Source organism: Rhinoderma darwinii, chromosome 7 (genome assembly GCF_050947455.1).
Source record: "Rhinoderma darwinii isolate aRhiDar2 chromosome 7, aRhiDar2.hap1, whole genome shotgun sequence".
Classification (NCBI taxonomy): Eukaryota; Metazoa; Chordata; class Amphibia; order Anura; family Rhinodermatidae; genus Rhinoderma; species Rhinoderma darwinii.
In genome coordinates this window covers 138,513,888-138,538,657 of record NC_134693.1, presented here as the reverse complement: position 1 = coordinate 138,538,657, position 24,770 = coordinate 138,513,888, and the positions used below count along the sequence as shown (strand labels likewise).

General features: G+C 43.6%; 1 protein-coding gene across 6 annotated transcripts in view; it reads left to right on the top strand.

Moving 5' to 3' along the window:
- GRIP2 (glutamate receptor interacting protein 2) overlaps positions 1-24,770 on the top strand; it is a 245,844-nt gene that overhangs the window by 175,965 nt on the left and 45,109 nt on the right. Inside the window, exon 1 of one of the 6 annotated variants that reach the window (XM_075831828.1) lies at positions 21,008-21,078. The exons of the other annotated variants lie outside the window; for them this stretch is intronic. Coding sequence (XP_075687943.1) covers positions 21,039-21,078 — 40 coding nt within the window. The 5' untranslated portion in view covers positions 21,008-21,038. Of the gene's footprint in view, positions 1-21,007; positions 21,079-24,770 lie in introns of those variants that run through there. 6 annotated transcript variants of the gene reach the window in all.

Here is a 24,770-nt window from a genome sequence, read left to right as displayed (position 1 = left end):
TATTATACATCTTCTTGTATACAGTGATATGGAGCACGCTGGTATAACCTGGGTATCTTCTGTATATAATTATATATGTACAGCTGGTATAAGTTATACATCTTCTTGTATATAGTGATATGGAGCATGCTGGTATAACCTGGGTATCTCCTGTATATAATTATATATGTACAGCTGGTATAAGTTATACATCTTCTTGTATATAGTGATATGGAGCACGCTGGTATAACCTGGGTATCTCCTGTATATAATTATATATGTACAGCTGGTATAAGTTATACATCTTCTTGTATATAGTGATATGGAGCATGCTGGTATCACCTGGGTATCTTCTGTATATAATTATATATGTACAGCTGGTATAAGTTATACATCTTCTTGTATATAGTGATATGGAGCATGCTGGTATAACCTGGGTATCTTCTGTATATAATTATATATGTACAGCTGGTATAAGTTATACATCTTCTTGTATATAGTGATATGGAGCATGCTGGTATAACCTGGGTATCTTCTGTATATAATTATATATGTACAGCTGTATAAGTTATACATCTTCTTGTATATAGTGATATGGAGCATGCTGGTATAACCTGGGTACCTTCTGTATATAATTATATATGTACAGCTGGTATAAGTTATACATCTTCTTGTATATAGTGATATGGAGCATGCTGGTATAACCTGGGTATCTTCTGTATATAATTATATATGTACAGCTGGTATAAGTTATACATCTTCTTGTATATAGTGATATGGAGCATGCTGGTATAACCTGGGTATCTCCTGTATATAATTATATATGTACAGCTGGTATAAGTTATACATCTTCTTGTATATAGTGATGTGGAGCATGCTGGTATAACCTGGGTATCCCCTGTATATAATTATATATGTACAGCTGGTATAAGTTATACATCTTCTTGTATATAGTGATATGGAGCATGCTGGTATAACCTGGGTATCTCCTGTATATAATTATATATGTACAGCTGGGATAAGTTATACATCTTCTTGTATATAGTGATATGGAGCATGCTGGTATAACCTGGGTATCTTCTGTATATAATTATATATGTACAGCTGGTATAAGTTATACATCTTCTTGTATATGGTGATACGGAGCATGCTGGTATAACCTGGGCGTCTTCTGTATATAATTATATATGTACAGCTGGTATAAGTTATACATCTTCTTGTATATAGTGATATGGAGCATGCTGGTATAACCTGGGTATCTTCTGTATATGATTATATATGTACAACTGGTATAAGTTATACATCTTCCTGTATATAGTGATATGGAGCATGCTGGTATAACCTGGGTATCTTCTGTATATAATTATATATGTACAGCTGGTATAAGTTATACATCTTCTTGTGTATAGTGTTATGGAGCATGCCGGTATAACCTGGGTATCTTCTGTATATAATTATATGTGTACAGCTGGTATAAGTTATACATCTTCTTGTATATAGTGATATGGAGCATGCTGGTATAACCTGGGTATCTTCTTTATCTTCTATATGATCTTTATTAATCTACATACGTTTATTTTTTTTCTTGAGGGGGAATCACACATTTTTATAAGCTGATTTTTAATTTAAAGGGCCCATATTGGTTTTTCCTATACGAGTGGTGTTTCTCCCGGGATTAGAGCTGCATAATCTGCTCCGCTCGTTCTGTGCGGTTACTGAATGCTTCAAAGCAACAGCTTAATTAGCGGAGAAATCCAGAGCTTTTTTATGTTGACATTAATAATGGAAAAAATTAACTTTGCCGCTTGTCTGTGTTTTAATTGCTGCTTATGAGGCCCTCAGTTATTCCGATGAGATCTTGAAACGAAAATGTGGAATCTTCTTTTTGCATATAAATGCAGCAGATATGGGATGGATTTACCTCCAGAGACTCCGGAGCAGTTACGGTGTTAATAGCCCCCGCCAGCAGCAAACATGAAGTAGGATTCAGATCTGAAACTTTTTGAATAAACTTTTTTTTTTTTTTTGCAACCTATTTCTATAGTCTACACTATATGGGGTGCTTTATCATGTGCCAAATGGTACCGTCTTTTTTTCCACATGGCCAATCACTGCTCTGCAAAACTAAACGCGGTTTACAGCGGTTTTGTAATACGGTGTTTGATCGCACGGATTCTACAGGTGAAAGAAGTTTAATTCGCTGTAAAACGAGTGCGGTTTTGTCGAGCGATAATTGGCCATCCGGAAAAAAGACGGTGTCATTCGGCAGGTGTGGAAGCACCCTAAAATTATGTGGACCCCCTCCAAGTTATTGACTTCAGGTATTTCAGCCACACCCTTTGCAAACAGGTGTATTAAATCAAGCACACAGCCGCGTAACCTCCATAGACATATATTGCTTGTAGCATGAGTAAGGGTACGTTCACACGGCTTATTTTCAGCCGTTTTTCAAAAATCGGAAGCAGAGCGCCCCCAAACATCTGCCCATTGATTGCAATGGGAAAAACGGCGTTCTGTTCTGACGGGCCGTTTTTTTACGTGGCCGTTTCGAAAAATGAGTGCAGGCCGTAAAAAACACCTGCGAAATACGCAAGTGGCTTAAAAAAATGTTTGAAAATCAGGAACTGTTTTCCCTTGAAAACCGCTCCGTATTTTCAGACGTTTTTGAGTTTGCGTGTGAACAGACCCTAAGGGCTTGTCCACACGTAACGGAATTGCTGCAGAAAATTTGTGCAGCAAGTCCATTGAAACTAGCAGACATTCCGCCGTGGAAAAAACGCACCATTTCCTACGTTTTTTACTGCAGAAAATGGTGCGGATATTGCTGCGTTTTTCTCAGTGTTGGAGGACGGCGACTTCTCCTCTGAAAAACGCAGCAATTTGGTCCTCTTTCCGCAGCAGGAATTGACATGTACGAAAAATACGCAGCGCAGGTCAATTTCTAGTCGGACTATTTACGCAGCGTGTGGATGGGATTTGTTAAATCTCACCCACTTTGCTGCTAATGTATTCTGCTGCGTTTTTTCCGTCCGCAATTCTGACCGCAAAATACGCAGCAATTCCGCTACGTGTGAACATAGCCTTACTCTGACCTTCTCCTTGTACAAGATGAACAGTCAGAACGTCGGGCCGGATTTTGCAAGTGATTACAAGGCCTGAGCTCGGGGATATTAGTGCAGCTGATGAGGGTTATAGGTGTGGATAGTGAGAGGATCAGTACAGGGAGCTCGGTCAATGTGAGCGGCAGCGTGGAGCCCGGGAAATGCATTTCCTTACGACACTTATGAGATGGAAGTCGAGGAAAGGTCAGAGCTCCCCTTTTATTGTCGTCCCCTGTGTAAACAATTCGGCGGTTTATTGATGCCATGACACCTGGTTTAGTGCAGATTAAATCAGATCCTCAAAGTAAAGCCTGACCGCCGTGAGGAAAACAGGCAAAAAAAATGGCGGCCGTGGTTTATAAATCTGGTGCTCGTGCCTGCGTCCGTATACGATCCAAGTCACCGCAGTGCCCCCGTTGCATTCAATGTACTCCGTGTCTCTATATACAGTGTCGTATAATCATCGGTGTCCGATCAAACCCAGCGTGATCCTGCAACGCGGCCATGTCCAACCTGAGGCTGCTGCAGAACTACAACTCCCAGTCGAAGCCTGACATTGCGTGCGGGCGTTGTAGTTTCGCAAAAGCTTTTTAGTATAAGTTTGGGGGTCAATACGTTTGGGGCTGAGTTATTAACCCTTAAGTCCTTTACGACCTGCGCTTCATGACATTGTTACCCTGAAGGGGAGGTGCGCAACATTTCACGTGTACGTGCTGCATCGTGCGAATACGTTTTTTTTCTATCTGAAATCGCAGGTGCGTAAAACTATATGTTCACGTGAGATTTTTTGCACCGTCGTCGTCCCCATAGAGTAAGAGATTGTTCACATGTTGCGGTCAAATCACGGTGCGAATAAGCCCTATCACTAGCAGCGAAAAGCTACGTTATCTACCGCAATCGCACCGCGCAACATTATCACCGTGGACCACAGAATTTTAACGCCTTACACTGTCGTATTATTTATGAATTATAATATCACATTTGATGCATAATTGTGATATGTTGAAAATTTGCAGTGCATACTGGGGCGCCCACACGTGGCGTAATCGCACTGTATTTCCGCAGCGTAAACCTTTACAGTGTACGCCTACGGGAAAAATGTTCCGTAGCTCCGATTTCTCTATTTGTTGCGTTATTGCGAATATTTTTCACATAGGCAAACATGGTAACGTTTTATATTCACTGCGAAAATACAATACAAGCACGCCGCGTGTGAGCGCAAACGTAAGCAAATAGAAAGTAACACTTCAGCTTTGGCGCCTCTCTAATGAATATATTAGGAAATCTCATAAATAACAATCCCCTAATGTGATGTTATCAGTTCCTCTAGATCCTAATTGTCTATTATGAAATCTACAATTTAAGGGCTCGTCCACATGTAACGGAATTGCGGCGTATTTTCTACCCGGAAAATACGCAGCAGAATACAGTAGCAGCAAAGCGGGTGAGATGAAACAAATCCCATCCACACGCTGCGTAAAATTTCTGACCAGAAATTCACCTGCGGTGCGTATATTTCGTACATGTCAATTCCTGCTGCGGATTTTGGACTGAATTGCTGCGTTTTTAGGGGAGACGTCACCATCCCCCGACGTGGAGAAAAACGCAGCAAAATCCGCACCCATTTTCTGCAGTAAAAACGAGGGAAATGGTGCGTTTTTTCCGCTAGTTTCTTAAATTTTCTGCAGCAATTCCGTTACATGTGGACGAGCCCTAAGGGTATGTTCACACACACTATTTACGGACGTAATTCAGGCGTTTTACACCTGGAATTACGCCCGAAAATACGGCTCCAAAGCGTCGGCAAACATCTGCCCATTCATTTGAATGGGTTTTACGATGAACTGTGCAGACGGTCTCTTTTTTTTACGCCCCGCTGTCAAAAGACGGCGCGTAAAAAAAGACGCCCGCGTCAAAGAAGTGCATGTCACTTCTTGGGACGTAATTGGAGCCGTTTTCCATTGACTCCGTAGAAAAACAGCTCCAATTACGTCCGTTATGGACGCCGCGAAAAAAGCCTGCAAATGAAAAAACGTCTGAAATTCAGGAGCTGTTTTCGCCTGAAACAGCTCCGTAATTTAAGACTTATTTTAGGTTTGCGTGCGTACATAGCCTTATAGAGGCTAAAAACGGAAGGCTGGAATCTGCTGTCGGGTTCATTGTGGTTGGTCCTGTTGGGCGGTTTACTGGGCCCCTATGCAAAATCTGTATCCAGACCTGGCCCCCTGTAGCTGTCACTGTGTCTGCCACATGTTGCGGGTTCCCACTGTATTGGCACTGTTATGGGACCCATTGTGTTTGGCACATAATGTGGGGACTCTCTGTGTTTTGCGCTCTTTTTGGTGTATGTTAAGGGCCGCCGGTGGGTCCCGCAAGGGTGCGACATCAGACGTGAAAAACTTCAAAGGCCTCATGCACACTAATGTTCTTGCGGTCACAATTCACCCAGAAATCTGCGGGTGAATTGCGGACCCATTCATTTCCATAGGCCCATGCATACGACCGTGGAGCCCGGACCACAAAAAGATAGGAAATGTCATTATACGGGCCGCGTTTGCGGTCCGGGTTCATTGAAATCAATGTGTGCATGGTCCGTGCTTTGTGGGCGGCCCGCGGATGACACTCGGCTGGCTGTGGCCGCTATCACGGGCCGTGCACACGGCCTGCATGCGCTGGTCAATGGCCTCACAACTGTGCTGGTGATACCGGCCAAAATCGTCATTTTTCAGTGAGGAGTGACCCCTCGACCATCTATCCATTGACATACAGGTTGGGATTGGGACCCCTTCTTCATCACATTGAGGGGGTGCAGCCCCTTCCCGCTCCAATCATTTATCTAATTATGGAAGAATCTCCGGAAAGTCATTTTTGTATTTTCTTCTTTGTTTTGGTAAATCGTTACTTTTGCCTCGTCTCCTTGATGGAACTTGATTTTGTTTTAGAAACTTTCCTTCCAGTCGACGTTTTGGTTTCTGTCATTTCTGATCGTTGGAAATGGAAAAAACAAACACATAATTTACCGCAGATTGTCTCTGCCAAACTTCATTACACAGAGAGCGGAGCCGCGCTCGGGTCTGACAGCGCGCTCTCCGGTAATTCATGCAGATTTTCTGCCGTTCAAAGTCGGTTAAGACATCCGGCCGACAGATACTTATGTTACGTCAAAACCCAGGATGACGGATGAGAGGGGGGACGAGGAGGGGAGCTCCAAATTAAAGAACATGGACACCATTTTTTGTTACAGTCTCGGTTTGTATTCCATTGTGCAGGGGATCAGCAACCTCCAGCACTCCAGCTGTTGAGACACTACAACTCCCAGCATGCCCTGACAACTAAAAGGCTTTATTATTCCAGCCAAAGGCAGGCAGGGCATGCTGGGAATTGTAGTTTAACAACATCTGGAGTGCCGAAGGTTGCTGACCCCCTGCAATAGTGGAAGCAAGCTCAGCCAAAAGTAAGTGCACCCCCTCAGACATCTCTTGTTCAACATCTGAGTTTAAAACCATGGCCGTTAATATGAAGCTGGTCGCACGTTTTTCGACATGGCTGCTCGGATCTTACCTATTCAGCCCCGGGATCATTATGGAGGTCCGGCTGTGATGAAGATGAGGAGTTCCGGCTCACAGTTGTTTTAGTTCATCCCATAATTTTGCTGTTGGATAAAATCAGGACTCTGACAAGTTCTTCCACGCCTGATTAAACCAACTATAATCCAACAAACTTGTCTCTGTTGACGATGAAACTTGCGATGACCTTCCTCAAACTGTTGCCAAAAAGTTGGAAACTCCAAAAATTCACTAGAACTTCCGAAGAGGCAAAATTCATGAAGAACGTCCCCAAGACCATTATTGAGATGGTTCTACAGCCCAATGGTGGTGGCTTTACACCAGTCCAACCAACACTTGGCATTGCCTGTGGTAAGTTCCTGGCTGTGAGGGGCCACTCTACCATGGAAGTCCAATCTATAGCTCCTGATAAATGGCTCCTGTATGGTCCTTACTTCCAGAGGCCGTTCAGTTCTCTACGCCCCTTCAGCACTGGGTTGTTCCATTCTGCCAGCTTCGGTTGATCGCAGGAGCCTTGTTATGGGGGTGCAGAGGTAGCGGTCACTTCCGGCTCTGTTACTGATTTTGCATTGGGTCCATAGAACTTCAACCTCTGGTTGACTACGTCTTCTGCTGACCTGTGGTTGCTCATAGATGTTTCCACTTCATAGTCAGGTTGCCCGATGCATCGAAACATCGATAATAATTCTACGCTGCTCACCCCCAAACGGCTCAATACCGTGAATTCATGTATTTCTATACTAAGCTTAGTGCTGTAATACGTGACGTTAGTGAATGGCGTGATGGGATGCGGCCCCCGCGCTGCACTAATGAAGTCCAAATTCCGGTATCGTCGCGACCCCACTCCATAGTGTCCGCTCCCGGAACTTTATCAGAGGGACTTCTCAGAATGGGGATATCTTATCACCGCGCCAGGATGAAAGCCACTGAGGTCTTTAGTATGACCCAGCCCAGAGACGAAACTTGAAGCTTCTGGGCCCACGTGTGGCTGCTACTTCCGTGACCCGGTCTACTGCTAATGTTCATCTATGGAGATTGAATGGCGGCATTGTCGGTTTTACACACCTGGGGTAGTAACGGGGAGGGGGTCACATACTTTTGGCTGGATAGAGAAGAGATTATTCTTAACCACTATCCAAAATACAGAAAGGTGCCTCTCTTGGGTATCTGTCTACCTTGCAGCATGAGGGATGAGCGCTGCTCCTGGTGCAGCTTTATGTGCTGGACCCAGTGAAACAGATAATGTAGGAATGACTCCCCTGTGTCCCATCGCGATCCTGGAGATATTAAGCCGTTCAGTTTAATTTCCTGGAAGCCGAGTCCTGCGCTTTATTTGTAGATATAAATTGCATCGGGCAGTTCTATATTCCTCGCAGTTGAACTAAGAAAAATAATTAAAAAGGAGGAACCGAGATCATTGCTGCAAAGCCAGAGTCGGTATTAGTGACAGGATTATACTGCCCTCTGGTGACTGGGGCAGCGTATAGCACTGATGACATTTTGGGGTTCGCATGACAAATTTCTCACTATCCGTTCTGCCATTTATATAACTTCTTCTATAGGAATCGACTACGAGGTATGTGCACACGCAGTGTTTTCAGGCGTATTTCGGGGCATTTACACCTCGAAAAACGCCTGAAAAAACGGAAGCAGAACGTCTACAAACATCTGCCCATTGATTTCAATGGGAAATACGGCGTTCTGTACCGACGGGGCGTTTTGTTTTTTTTAAGCCTCATTTTCAAAAAACGACAGCAAAAAAGTGCAGGTCACTTCTTGAGCAGTTTTTTGAGCCGTTTTTCATTGACTCTATAGAAAAACCGCTCCAAAAACGGACGTAAAAAACACGACTTTGAATAAAAAAATTCTGAAAATCAGGAGCTGTTTTCCCTTGAAAACAGCTCCGCATTTTCAGACGTTTTTTGCTAAGCGTGTGAACATAGCTTTACGGGTACGGTCACGTTTAACCACAACGCCACACGTTTTCCCTGCCCCAAAAAAATATTAAATTCAGCTGTCAACGGGATAGAAAACTGGTTGCTATGTACACAGCTGCAGCCTTGTATATGGGGTTGTCAGGCAGCATGTCCATAGCAACCAGTCTGTCTCAGTTTACTCCGGTCTGAGTGATGACAAAAATGACCAGCAATATTTTTTATCCCGTTCACATTTTACGCTAAATAACCTGTTAAATAAATTCTTCGGGTTATTACGGTCGTGTGGATATGTCATATGTGTAGGTTCTTTTGTTTTTATTTTGATGTATGGGCAATGGAATGTATTTCATACAAAATAATATTTCTTTTGCCCATTTTTTTATTTATTTTTTTAATCCCATGAAGGGATATCTTTTTTACAACTATGACCTCACACCGTGAGCCTTAAAGGGGTTTTCCGAGTTATTTAAAAAAATTGGCCACGGTAGGAGGGATGCAAAGAAAAAAGCCATTGATCAACTCACAGATCCCCGCCAGTCTAGCGCCGCCGCTCCGTTCCTTCCCGCCGCTGTGTTTTGACATAGCTGCAGCGATGGCGTACCCGTCTACCCACGTGATCGCTGCAGCCAATCACTGGTCTCAGTGGGTATATGGCACAGGAGTGCTGAGACCAGTGATTGGCTGCAGCGATCACGTGGGTAGATGGAAACGTGATCGTTGCAGCTATGTCAAAAACAGCGGCAGGAAGGAGCGGAGTGGCGGCGCTGGAACTACTGGGATCCGTGAGTTGAGCAATGCCTTTTTTTTTTTTTTTGCATCCCTCCTACCGTGGCCAATTTTTTATATAACTTGGAAAACCCCTCTAACAGCAGCCATACAGAACAGACCGTCCTTTCTAGCTCCCCAGGACTGACTGCGGAGGGTTTCTCCAGTCTCTGGTCGCGTCATCGGGTTTCCGGTGACTCGATCAAAGAGTGCAGTCTTCTTTGATCATGGCTTGATCGCGACGATCAAGGGGGTTAAACTGCTGGGTCTGATTCCAGCTGTATTCACAAGGCTTCCCTAAGAACAGGAGTTGTTAATAACGGCTCCTGCTTAGAGAATGTGTTCACTGGAGCGCTCCTAAGCCTGTTCTACAGTGACGCCAAAAGACGTCGCTGTAGACTAAGGACCTGCACCACCCGCCATCAAAAGACGGGCGATCGTTAGGGGGTTAAGCCAAAACTGGCACAGAAATAAAGGGGCAAAAGAAACCTGGCAAGACTAGGACCAACCTTTTCTCTATCTCTCATAAAAGCAGATTTTGGAGGAGAATCCCTTTAAATCGGGATCACGTCACGATGTGAACACACAGCTGCAGTTTGTTACAAGGTGTCAGTGTAGGTAAGCCCTATCATATTATGCTACATATTCTGCTGCTACTCTGATACATTGTAACAAACTGCAACTAATATGATGGTAGGACTAGGTCTGAACAGCTTTTCAGTCTCTGAATGTAAATAACAATGTTCCCATTCAATGACAGCAAGTTAAGATCTGGAAAACAGAGCATTAAAACACACAGTATATTTGAAAGTGGCAGAACGACCATTGTACGTTGATCAAGCTTTAGTTGTAGAGGACTGGACGACCCCCTTACCAAGGGCTGCAAGGCAGAACTACAAGTCCCAGCATTCTGCTCTAGGATTATAAACCGCAGTATTTTTGCTCTCGGATTGGCAGTAAATGGACAAATCCAAGGTCATATAAATGTTGGGTTGATGAACTCGGCTGTGGATTGAGCAGTGGAAGCTGTTGCTGCTTTTACCCCTGTTAACCCTTTGCAGGCAAGATGTTTTCTCCGTGAGTCGATCGGAAAGGGGTTAAGTGGCGCTTGTCTTATTGCTCTCGGCTGTTCTGCCTCCGCAGCTCATGACGGGAACATGTCAGCCTTGTGCAGGTATAATTAAGAAGTCTTTTCTGATTAATGTGACAGGTCTGTTATTAAATTGTCTTTTTTATTTTTTTTTCTAAATTGTAAGAGGTATTAAGTGAGCAGCTTCTAAAAATTATGCCGAGCCCCCCCCCCTAGTGCGCAAAATATATTTACATTTATACATATTGAAATCCCCCCCCCCCCCCTATCCTCCAAATAATGGACTCAGTCTACATAGGTCTAGTCCCCTCCCCCACTACCAATAATTTCATGTTTGGACGTTCCCCCATTGCCCAACATCTCCAGAGTTCTAAATCTCATATCAAACCTTTCTTTTAATTCTTTATTTGAATGCATTTATGTCCCAGACAGCAGCTATAATTATTTCCATTGAAACACAAGGAGGAGGAGGAGAAGTTAGCTACTTCCTCCCACATGTTACCATTGAAATACACTTCCCGACGTTCCTTGTTTGTCAACGTGTTTAAGAGTGATGGCTGGTAATCTCGTGGGCTGTAAATTAGGGTGAAGTCGCGGTTCTCTCTGACAAATACCTGGTGGACAAGTAGACATTTAGGCACTGATACCAGATCCCGTTTTGCAGTCTACAGGTGCGGATTCTGCCATTCGTGTGTATGCTTCAAAAGGAATGGGAGAGGATCAATGTGTTTCTCAGCCCTCCCTGGCAGTCAGAGTGAAGGATAAGAAACCTCTATGTGACCGGGTGACAGTAGAAGCAGCCTATGCGAGCTAATATGGCTGACGACCATAGCTGTCAGATAGCTACTTCCTGTTCCAGAAACTGAAGGCTAAACTTAAGAGTGAAGAAAGAGGGGTCCTTTTATAACACAGCTGTAACATATATCTTCAGAATTTTTAAGACCATTTTTAAGATCTCTGCTTGATGTCTGTGAATGGGAGCATTCTTGTTTACCCTCCCAAGGCTGATCTTAAAATAGTCCTACTCTCACACAGCTGAGCGCTTGTTCCACCGTATGAGTTTTGGCAATGCTCTATGCGCTAATCACAGCAACAGCGCTAATGTCTCTACTGTCCTGTACTTCATGGTGATCGCTTTTAACTGCACTGATACATTGTAACAAACACACAACTGCGTGTGGGATAAAGTCAGGGTAGGTTGTCGGCCTTTACAATATAAACAATGTCCTGTTAATGCTCGACTGAAGGATTAGCAGAGATATATGTATAGATATCTAAATATCTGACTCCGCAACGTTTATACGATTAACCCGTATTACCGCGCCATTCCTCATCCTCCTCTGTGCTGCTCACATAATGGACCGGTTTCAAGACGTTGTGCGTTCCCTTGTCACTCGGAGTCTATTTGTCCTGTTTATAACGGCGTCTGGCAATTTTCTTACACAAAAGAAACTCTGTCTCCCGGGGTCGGAGTTATTCCTCTCCGTATGAAGCTTTGCCTTCCTCTGGGGGGGAAATAAATGGAATATATTTTATTGTTTTCTTCTCTTTGCCGAGAGTTGTTGCTGGAGAAAATCTTGACGTGAAAGTCGTTTTCATTGTAAGGAAGTCGCAGGTGGGTTCTTAGTTTATGGCGCTGAACTACAAGTCCCAGCAGAAAGGGTTTTCGCTCTGTTAGAAGTGATGGGATATTTGGAGGAGATGCGATCACTGAGGTGGGGGTCCGACAAATGCTCAGAATGAAGGGGCCGAAGCAGCCGCAGCCCTGGCCACTTAACCCGCAGTATGCTGAGAAACTGCTGAGGGGGCTTCTGTTCTTCTGATCAGCAGGGGGAACATAGATTGGACCCCCACCAATCATGAAGCAGCGACATATTGCAGTTGCCTATATGATCTTGTTTGCAGCAGTTTTAATGCTTTTATTTTACATTTTTTTTAACCCTGAATATAAAAGGCGATGTTCACACGCGAAGTCAAAAACGTCTGAAAATACGGAACAGCTCCTGATTTTCAGATGTTTAAGCCACTTGCGTTTTTCACGGCTCCAAAAACGTCCCACGAACTGACCTGCACTTCTTCTTTTTCGCGGCAGTTTTTTTTAACGCGGCCATTTTTTAAAACTACCGCATAAAAAAACGCCCCGTCGGAACAGAACGCCGTTTTTCCCAATGAAAACAATGGGCAGATGTTTGGAGGTGTTCTGCTTCCGATTTTTCGGCTGTCTATGGCCCGAAAATAAGCCGTGTGCACATACCCTAAGGTAGTGGTGTTCACAGCCGTGATTTTCAGCTCGGACGGCCGTGGAGTGTCATCCGCAAACCACAGGCCGTGTGCATTCATTTCTATGAGCCTGGACCGCAGAACACGGCCGTAATAAGGCACGTCCTATCTTTTTGCGGTCCGGGCTCCCGGGCATTGCACAGACCGTGGAAACCACGGTCGGGTGCATGGTCCCATAGAAATGAATGGGACCGCAATTCTCCCGCAGATTTGCTTGTGAATTGCGACCACAAAGGCACGTTCGTGTGCATGAGATCTAAGAGTATGTGATGTAAGTAAATGTTACACAAGGACGATCCAGCATAAATCCTCTATCTAAAGGAGGTAGAAGACCATTGTAAAATAATACCCATTCTAGGTGGACCGAGATCTATTAACCCCTTAAGGACACGACCAATTTTGGCCTTGAGGACTGAACAATTTTTTAAGATTTCCCTCTTTGCATCCCGACGCTCATAACTTTTATTTTTTGTATGACGTAGTTGTATGAGACTTTGTTTATTACGGGACGAGTTGTACTTTATGTCGGTACCATTTTTTTGGTCCAAATACATTATCGTTTAATTTCTATAAAATTTTTATTTTGAAAATGCAGAAAAAAAGCAGTTCCCCTGCAGTTTTAATATATTTTTTTTTTACACCATACGCCGATCATCATAAATAATGTTATACATTTGTTGTTCAGGTTGTTACGGACGTGGCGATATCAAATATGTCTATTTCATGTTTTGGGACTTTTATTTTAAAAAGTTTATTGTAAAAATTGTGTTTTTTTTCTTTATTCAACATAAAAAGTTAAATTAAATGTACTTTTTTTTTATTTTTTATTTTTTTAATCCCATATAAGGATTTTTAATTTTTATTTTTTAACTGTAATGTTTTGGCATATATCTATACACTGATAGTACACAGGCAGTGGTTAGGACAGACCTCAGTATGCCCGAACAACAGGAAATATGGTCAGACAGCCCTGGGGTCCTTCAATGGACCCTGGGCCGTCTGGCCATACAAGTTACGGGCTTTGATCGCGTCACAGGGATTTTCTGTGACGCGATCAAAGGGCATTCCCCTCCTCTTATTTACTTTAAACGCTGCGATCAGCTTTGATCGCGGCATTCAAGGGGTTAACGGCGGAGAGAAGAGGTTTCTCTTCTCTCAGCCGCTCGAGCAGGGCTGCGACTGTGTATTATAGCCGCTGCCCCGCGCCCGATCGGCAACTAGTTAAAATAAGTTGACCAAGGAGACCAAATATGTAAAAATTTAGCTCTAGTCTACCGTTCCCAATGAAGTAGTTCCTCAAACCTGCGAATTTCTTGCGCCTTCAGCTCCCACTCATGAGTAGATGGGGGTGCAGTAAACGTCCATAGCAGTGGAACCAACAATTTAGCTGCTGTGAGTAGAATTGTGGCGGTCATGTCGTTTGGGAGTAAAGGAGTCAGACGGTAAGGGTATGTTCACACGTCATATTTTTGGCCATAAACGGCCGAAAAATCGTCATCAGAGCGCCTCCAAACATCTGCCCACTGATTTCAATGGGAAATACAGCATTCTATTCTGACGGGGAGTTTTTTTACGCGGCCGTTTTGAAAAACGATCGCATAAAAAAACGCCCGAGAAAAAGAAATTCATGTCACTTCTTGAGCCATTTTTGGAGCAGTTTTTCGTTGACTCCATAGAAAAACAGCTCTAAAAACGGCCGTAAGAAAACCACCGAAAAACGCTATTTGCTCAAAAAAAACGGCTGAAAATCAGGAGCGGTTTTCCCTTGAAAATCAGCTCCGTATTTTCAGATGTTTTTTATTGAGCGTATGAACAGAGCCTCGTATCAAAGGACATTGCCACCAAATGTGAAGTAAGGACCCCCGTCCAGAGATCTCCAGCACTTGTCTGATCTGTCCGGATTAACCATATTCACCCAGACTGGAGTCTTACACCACCGGGATATAAGTTTGTAAAAATTTTCCTTAATTTTAATATGTTGTGAAAATCCATGCGCATGTTTCAAAATAGTTTGTCGTTCTACTTCTGTAAAAGTAATTTGCAGATCTTCTTCCCACCTAGAAAGTAGATCTAATTTGCCCTCTTTCTCACCTGTCGGGAGCAACTCGCATGTATTGGCGAGGGCACCTTTTTGACATCGGCTATGTTCCCACATACACACAAACCGCTCCTGATTTTCAGACTTTTTTTTAGCAGCTTGCATTTTTTACGGCCATTTTTGGAGCTGTTTTTCTAGTCATTTAAAAACTGCTCCAAAAAACATCCCAAGAAATGACATGCACTTATAATTTATTTTAATTTTATTTTTTGGTATTTTTTACATGTACAGTATATTATTATTTTTTTGTATGGCATAGGGCACCACCTGCTGGTAGCAGAGAGTACTGCAGCCTTCATGAGTTTACATTTCTAGAATAGCTCTGCTAAAAGGATGTAGACATCGGTTTGTGAGTCATCCCCCGCTTGACATATATTCCTATTTTTTATACATACACATACCTGGTTCCTACATAACTAGGCACATTTGGCATTTACAAGTCTAGAAAATCTGGGGATAACCACTGTGATAACCGTAATGGCAGTCATATTGATAGTCACCCAGCCTTTCCCAGAAAAAGACCTAACTGAAAATAATTTGTACAATTCTTATTATTATTAAAACCGTTTAAAAGTCCCAGGTCTTACCTTTTTTCTTTTCATCGCATGCAGTGATGTCCCAGACAGCAGCTATATTCCTTTACATTGAAATCCAAGCAGGAGAAGCTAGCTACTTCCTCCCACACTGATGTCACTAATGAAACCCAAGCAGGAGAGGTTTGCTACTTCCTCCCACAATGATGTCACTTTTAAAATCCAAGCGGGAGAAGTTAGCAACTTATTCCCACACTGAGGTCACTATTGATGTCCAATCAGGAGAAGCTATGCTACCTCCTTCCACGGTGAGGTCACTATTGAAACTCAAGTAGGAGAAGCTGGCTACTTCCTCCCACACTGAGGTCACTATTGATGTCCAATCAGGAGAAGCTATGCTACTTTCTTCCACGGTGAAGTCACTATTGAAATCCAAGCAGGAGAAGCTAGCTATTTCCTCCCACGCTGCTGTTACTATTGGAATCCAAGCAGGAGAAGCTAGCTACTTTCTCCCACACTGAGGTCACTATTGACATCCAAGCAGGAGAAGCTAGCTACTTCCTCCCACACTTAGGTCACTATTGAAATCCAAGCAGGAGAAGCTAGCTACTTCCTCCCACACTTAGGTCACTATTGAAATCACAGTAGGAGAAGCTAGCTACTTCCTCCCACACTGAGGTCACTATTGAAATCCAAGCAGGAGAAGCTAGCTACTTCCTCCCTCACTTTTGAACTACACTTCCCAGCATTATTAACAGGTTGAGTAAAGGGCAATGCAAGGACTTATACATATGTATTGATCATTTTTATATTTTTTGGTGGTAATGCTCTTGTGACTATGTGACTACTCATTCCACAACATTGAAGGTTTTTAATAATGAAGAAATAAAGCCGTCCTCTCATGTGCTGGGTGTTCCATCATCGCTTGTTGCAGTAATAAGTGATTTATTCTTGTAAAGTTGCTGCACTGTTTGTTTGTTTTTTTCACCTAAAATTCAATAAGCAGCAAATGAATGAGTTTAGGAAAACAGCAGTGGCCAGTGGGGGGGGGGGGGGGGGCGCGATCGAAGCTTTACTGATTAATTGACTCTTCTAATGCAAAAGTAGGTAACTTCACTATTCCAGCACTTCTACCCCGAGCGAACATCTGTCACTCAAAGTAGGTGACAGCCGCAGTACGGGAATGTACCAGTTTTAAACTTTCCCGCAAGGACGTCAAGTACTGGATGGCTTCAGTGGATACGAAGAACGAGTTGTTATACGCAGACCACAAAACAAACAGCGCCCACTAGAGGGCATACTGCGTCAATTTAATTTAAGGCTTATTCCCAACTTAGATGTTTATGGTATATCCATATGTGGTATCCCTGACCCTCATCGTGGGGCATGATAGGTGCAAGAGCTGGGACCCACATTTATTAGACGTTTATGGCATATCTATCGGATGTGCCCTAAATGTCTGAGTTAGGAATACCCCTTTAAAGCCAGTTTCACACCAGCATAATACAGGCGCATTTTTGTGCCCTTATTATGGCAGCAAATCTCGGCCTGACCGCGGGTCTATTGACCTGAACAAGGAGCATCATACATAGGTCTCTAGACCGTCATTTTTACTTCCAGGTATTCTAAAAAGAAAATAGGCCCTGTGTTCAAGGTAGGCAATAACACTGCTACATGTGTGTGTGTGTGTGTTCTGTTTCACAGGTCTTACCTTTCTTTTCATTCAGTTATGTTCAAGGCTGTAATTACATTAATCTCTATGGAAACTGATTAGGAGGAGAAGCTAGCTACTTCCTCCCTCCCTGATGTCACTGCTGAGCTATAGTCCCATGATTCCTGGTAATCGTATTACCTATACATGAGGGTGAAGGCTTTTTGCAACTGCAGCATTCCCTATTGTGCCCTGTGTGTTGTCTGATTCTGCACTCCTGTTACTGTCTTCCATCTGACTCCTTTTGTCTATAGGTCAACAAGAAGAGGAGGGATTGGAGTAAGGGTAAGGGCACACAGAGCAGCACTGACCCGGCCAACAACCACGTCGGCACCATGTTCATCGTAACTGTCGAACTGCCTATTAATGGCTGCGCATTGTGGGTGAAACAGCCCTTTACCTGCAAAATCATGTGGACAATGATAAATACACCCTTTATGGTCGCACGACTTTGCAGGTAAGGGGCCGTTTTATCTGCAACAATGCGCAGCCATTAACAGGCTACTTGACATCTGTGCCGAACATGGTGCCGCATAACGGCCGGGTCCGTGCCGCTCCGTGTGGCCTTACTCTAAAACATGACTGCAGGATCAGACTACACAGGGTTTGTTTGTAGTCTGTAACCATGGAGACACATAGATCTGAATAGAAGTATACACAAAACAGTAAGAGATTTTTAATTAACGCTACTGGCAGAGTTACTTATTTATTTTTTTACTTTGGATGCATTGGCGCAATAAGAAAATGGTTGCAAGAGTCTACATACCCTTTAAATATATTTTTCTTTCCATCTTGCACTTAAAGATTCACTCCATCAAATTCCCCCATAATTAACTGAAATGTCGTGAGGTGTAATGCCTTACCGGGCACTCTCATTTATGGTTAGCCACGCTGTTCCTGGCCGCCATAGGGCTCCAATCTGACCACCCAACCCCTACAGCGTCTGCTGCAGGAGGTCGGTCCCTACAGTGGTAGCTGTAGGATTTAGGGAGTCTAAGAGTGGGGATCACGTGACCCAACGGCAGCCCAGAAAATAGCGGCCAACCGTAAAATAATGTGCCTGGTAAAGCAAAACACCTCGCTACGTTTCACTTAAAGGGAACCTGTCACCAGCATTTCACCTATTAAACCAGCAACACGTGGTGGGTGAAAAATAATTGTTATGTAACCTTTTAGTATTCCTTTTTTTCAGTGTACTCGCACCGTATGCTAATGAGCGTAATAGTCATAGCTTCATTCCTCAGGCATTTCCGAGTAATCCCCGCCTCCTTACTTTTGATTGACAGCATTCAGGGTGGGCCAGTTTTCGGTAGTGGGCGGGCATAAGAAGAGGAACAAACGGGACTGCCGGATTATTACCATAAAAGGCGCAAAATGTTTGCAGACCGTTATTTACGGTCAGTGGAGGAGTTTAGGAGCGGGGATAACAGCAATTAACTTTTGACAGCAGCGGTCGGCGAGGGGCAAGTAGAGTTCAACAGGTGAAATGCTGGTGACCGGTTCCCTTTAATTACGTTTTTAAGCGGGCGGGGGGGGGGGGGGGGGATTTTTCCGGTGTACTTCGTTAAAGTGCAGAAAAGCTCCACTTCTCAGAATTTATGAAGTGAGCAGCGAGCTGTAAAGTGAGATGGTCTTAATTTACCAGTCAGAAATGTGTCTGCCCTGCTGGCCTCTAGTGGCCAAAATGAAAACTGACATTTCCAAATTATATTTGTAGTCTAAACAAAGTAAAAAGTGTTCTCCCCTATAATCATTACTTCTAGGGGAGCGTAAAGTGCCTCATGATGACGCCATCAACTCTGCATTATGGACCCATAGAGGCTCCCTGGGCACCAGACAGGGTCCATTCACACTATAAGCAGTCCTGTTGAGAATAAAGGCCTTCATGCAGTCTGTAGAGAGGGGGAGACCATGTTTTCTTGTGTAGGGGTTTCTGGCTTTGCCGCTGTTCGAAATGGTCTGCATTAGAAAAACATGGCTGCTCTCTTAGAGCAACAGCGCCACACTTCTCAACAGGATGCGTGTGGTTTTGCAGTTTAGCTTCGGAGCTGCATTACCAGATACAACCCATGGACAGGTGTGGCGCTGTTTTTGTAAGAAAGGAGCCATGTTCTTCTAATCCTGTACAATCCCTTTAAATCTTACATTGCGGTTATATCATACGGGAGGCAGAACTGTGCAAAGCGGCGAAAACCTACACCGTACATTACCCTCTGTATCATCTGCAGTATGAAGCCTGTGGATTCCAGCATTGGTGAACTACAACTCCCATCATGCATCCACGTTCACCTTAAGGATATTATAATGCAGAGACTAAAATTACAAAAATGTACGGAGTCCATTACTATCGGCCAAAATACACTGGGGCTCACAACCGAATCTCCCTGTCGCACACACGTACCGTAGGATTGCATTTACAATCCTACTGGTTGCCCTTGGAAACAGACGGCAGTTTATCTACACCCTGTTGTCAATCATGGGAGCTTATCGGTGAACTCCCACAATGCACTGCTGTCTGGTAACAGAAAACCAATTTAATTCTAAACGCAGCTTTGGATGCGATTGGAGTGGAAGACACAATTTAAATTAAGTAAAGCAAAGTATTTCCAAAGTTATTCATCATTTTATGCAAATTAAAACCCTGAAGGTTTTTTTTTCCTTTTAAGGGTCAGTAAATCTGAACATTGCATTTAAAGGGCTGCAAGGAATATTTCTATGTTAACCCTGTGTGGACCGGGCCTGACCAGAAATCAGCGTTTTTCTACCGTACTGTTGGTTGAGAGACTTTCTCCACGCCTAAAATATCAGTTACATCAAACAACTGTTATATATATATATATATATATGCGGCACAACAGCTGCACCCATGTGACTGACGCGAACAGGCGTCTCCCGCCATCGCCAGCCATATTAACTATAATTGACCAGCTGTAGCATAACTACTACTCCCAGCATGCCCTAGTGCTGACCGATTTTTATTCCCACCAGATCTAACCAGGACCAATCTAATTTCGCCACACTCGTATAAGGCAAATTCTATTCAATCTAATCCGCCCACATTGGCACAAGGTTCATGGGATTAAACTCCGACTCTGTGACCTCCGGCGTCTGTGAAACAAGACTGGTTATTGCATTCAGCCCTATAGAGGTTGTGCAGGATTTAAAAAAAAACATGGCTGCTTTTCATAAATAGCGCCACACTTGTCTACAGGTTGGGTGTGGTATTGCAGCTTCAATGGAGCTGAGCTGCAATACCAAACACAACCCAGGGAGAGGTGTGGCGCTGTTTCTGGAAGAAAGCAGCCATGTTTTTCCAATCCTCTCCTCTTCAGGGTATACGGTGATCGTGTCCATAGGATATAGTGGTACGTATGCTATAACCCCGCAAGAATACGTATACCACGCAATTTATGATTTTTTACAATGTGACTCCATAGACTATTTATACGACTGTGGCTCTACATTTGCCGTATAAGATGGGACGTTTTCCAGGCGTATACGGCGTAGCGTAACTGCTGTGTTAACAGAGCCAAGTCCGCAGCGACCGGGTGACACGGGTATTACTATGGGACATGGAGCCGCTCCGTGTCTTACATGTGATCGTGACATCGTGCCCCACCACCACCAGCTCGCAGTCCTTGTCCTTGTAGCGCCATTTTCATAGCAAGCAAATTAAGCAGTAGGTACATTTTTGGCCTTTGGGAGGAAATCTGAGCGCCAAACATTAGAACTTGCAAACCCCATGTAGAATGTGCAGATTGTGCCCTGGTTGGCATCGAACCCACAGCCCCTGGCGCTGCAAAAGCTCAGAAAGCCTGAGGATTTTGTATATTGCTTGGAAAAGTTTAGCTGCCCTGTGCCATCCAATCAGTGCTGAGCGCTGTGTCTGCTCTGCTATGTGGGATGTGCCAGTGGGAGCAGAGCTGAAGGCAGAGCAGGGGGCACGGGCTGTGTGGTGTACGCAGCTCTCCAGCAGACATGCTCTGTGGGCTCAGGAAGGATCTGCACTCAGATTTTGGTAAGTGGATACATTTTTTTCATTTTATTGGGGGCATTAAACCGGAATACGGGTACTGACCCAGTATTTTAATGCCAGTCTGTGCCAGCCTATGCCAACTAATAGGTAACGGATTACTGCCCAGCTACAAGTTCTCCACCACCGTCCACTTTGCAAACACTGCCTTATGCGCTCGCGTGTGCGGTCTGCTGGGTCTTGTAGTTCTACCGCTACCCGACAGACCTGAGTGTATATATGTGCTGTATATATAATGTAGCAGTGCTGATTTGGCGCAATATCTGGTTATATTGTGATGTACTATTTGGTTTTCATAGGACTGCAGGTAAATCTAATGGCATTATCCTACCCAAGAGTCTGGGGTGTAGCTCGAGGGCTGGCAGGGCATGTGCTGGGCACCACAGGGGGCACTAACATGCCATTCTAACTCGGTCAGGGTAGATACAGGACTAGGGAAATAAACTGCATCCTAACTACAGCTCTGCGCCTAAAATAATGATTGTGATTAATTAAACTCTGCTACATCTGCGTAGATATGAAAATTTGCTGTCTGACTTTTACTGTACATTGTCTGGATCAATTCGAGTCCTTTGCAGCCAAGTTTTAGTCGACCGTGTCTGGAGCGGGCAGGTAGTAGTTCTGGACACTGCATGGTATAGCTGAGCTCTGCTAGGTCTATGATGGGTTTGTTTAGACAGTGTCAGTATACATTGGGCAGCTGGTATTTAGGGAATGTGCCTGAGAGGTTCAGTTCTGCAGGAATTCTCTACTCCCCATGACAAATTATAATGGTCTCCCATTATTAGAGGGGTCTTCTATTGGATGACTCCCCCCCCCCCCCCCTCCATGCAGTGGTTGTCTACCCCAATCGCAAACAGATCACTGAGTGGTCTCTACCGCAATCCCCCCCCCAACTATACAACTACTATATACCATGAGCCTTCATTATTATATTCTATGTAACGCTTGCTCCATTGCACTGTACCACTTCTCTCATACTGACACCAAGCATAAAGTTTTATTCTTTAAAGGGCCGGTACATCTAAAGTCAGCAGCTTACAACACAGATGTAACCGTTCATCATCTTCTCCTATTAAAAAAACCAAACAACTTTACATCCGCAACAAAGGAGCCAAGTGTCACTTAAATGTCACCCAAAATCATCATGTTATAATAGTCACACATATGATGTAATCTGGAGGATATAATAGTACTGGAGTGATATAAGAGGAGCGGCTGATATCAGTCACATATGATGTAATGTCTCTGGAGGATATAATAGTGCTGGAGTGATATAAGAGGAGCGGCTGATATCAGTCACATATATGATGTAATGTCTCTGGAGGATATAATAGTGCTGGAGTGTTATAAGAGGAGCCGCTGATATCAGTCACACATATGATGTAATGTCTCTGGAGGATATAATAGTGCTGGAGTGATATAAGAGGAGCGGCTGGTATCAGTCACACATGATGTAATGTCTCTGGAAGATATAATAGTACTGGAGTGATATAAGAGGAGCGGCTGATATCAGTCACACATATGATGTAATGTCTCTGGAGGATATAATAGTACTGGAGTGATATAAGAGGAGCGGCTGATATCAGTCACATATGATGTAATGTCTCTGGAGGATATAATAGTACTGGAGTGTTATAAGAGGAGCGGCTGATATCAGTCACACACATGATGTAATGTCTCTGGAGGATATAATAGTACTCGAGTGTTATAAGAGGAGCGGCTGATATCAGTCACACATATGATGTAATGTCTCTGGAGGATATAATAGTGCTGGAGTGTTATAAGAGGAGCGGCTGATATCAGTCACATATGATGTAATGTCTTTGGAGGATATAATAGTACTGGAGTGATATAAGAGGAGCGGCTGATATCAGTCACACATATGATGTAATGTCTCTGGAGGATATAATAGTGCTGGAGTGATATAAGAGGAGCGGCTGATATCAGTCACATATGATGTAATGTCTCTGGAGGATATAATAGTACTGGAGTGTTATAAGAGGAGACGCTGATATCAGTCACATATGATGTAATGTCTGGAGGATATAATAGTACTGGAGTGATATAAGAGGAGCGGCTGATATCAGTCACATATGATGTAATGTCTCTGGAGGATATAATAGTGCTGGAGTGATATAAGAGGAGCGGCTGATATCAGTCACATATGATGTAATGTCTCTGGAGGATATAATAGTGCTGGAGTGATATAAGAGGAGCGGCTGATATCAGTCACACATATGATGTAATGTCTCTGGAGGATATAATAGTGCTGGAGTGTTATAAGAGGAGCGGCTGATATCAGTCACATATGATGTAATGTCTGGAGGATATAATAGTACTGGAGTGATAAGAGGAGCGGCTGATATCAGTCACACATATGATGTAATGTCTCTGGAGGATATAATAGTGCTGGAGTGATATAAGAGGAGCGGCTGATATCAGTCACATATGATGTAATGTCTCTGGAGGATATAATAGTACTGGAGTGTTATAAGAGGAGCGGCTGATATCAGTCACATATGATGTAATGTCTCTGGAGGATATAATAGTACTGGAGTGATATAAGAGGAGCGGCTGATATCAGTCACATGATGTAATGTCTCTGGAGGATATAATAGTGCTGGAGTGATATAAGAGGAGCCGCTGATATCAGTCACACATATGATATAATTGTCTGAACACTAGAGATATGTAATACAAAGTAGTGATCGCGGGTGCAGGGAGGATTGCACTTCCTGTCACTCATCCCATTGAAGAACACTATAGTCAGCCGTTCTACAATCTGAAATGGTTGATAACAGGGAACAATAGATTGCAATCACTTGTCCTAATAGCTGATGTGTGGGGTCTATTGCACTGTGCCCCTCCTTTTAGTTTTGGATGTCAGACTGAGGACCTAATATTGGCTTGTCCTTGCTCGGTACCACTTCTCTCGGTTCTGGATTCATTACCCGGTCCTGTGTCTTTTGTGTAATTATTCTCGGTACTACAACTCTCACTAAGATGCTGTATGTGTCTCGTATATTATACACATTTATTTAAAGAGACCCCCACAATAGAAAATGCAACCAGTAAATTTAGACCTGAGTCCTCCTCGCTGGGTGACTACCAATGTGGCCTCCATTAAAGCTCCCAAAGAGGGTGCCACCCAGCTTTCTCATACTCCTGAATGGCAAACTAGTCGACTGTGCAGTTTTATATGTCTCACATTGTACAGTTATATATATATATCTCCCTTGCTTTTATTTGCATGTCTAGACAGGATAGCCATTCAGGACTTCGGGAAAGCTGGGTGATACAAGGTTTAGAACCTGGGTTCATACTGCACTTCATGAGAAGAATGCTAACCAAGACAGAACAGAAAAAGGCAGGAGCTGCGGGGATGAGACTGTATATAACAATGCCGATGAAGGAAGAGATGTGGAAAGGTGCAGCATGGTGGATCGCTTTGTACCCAAGAACCAATAAATAGTCTAAAAAATATTTTTAATCCCTTACATATATTCGATAGGACATACAGATCTGTATACTGACGTGCGCGTTTATCGCCCATATTGTTCATCCTCCTCCCTTTTTACCCCCTCCCCACCTCCGTCCTTTCTATCCCCCCTCCCCCTACATTCCACTTGCTGCGTACCCTGTTCAGACGCATGGAAAGTTATTGAATACATTTG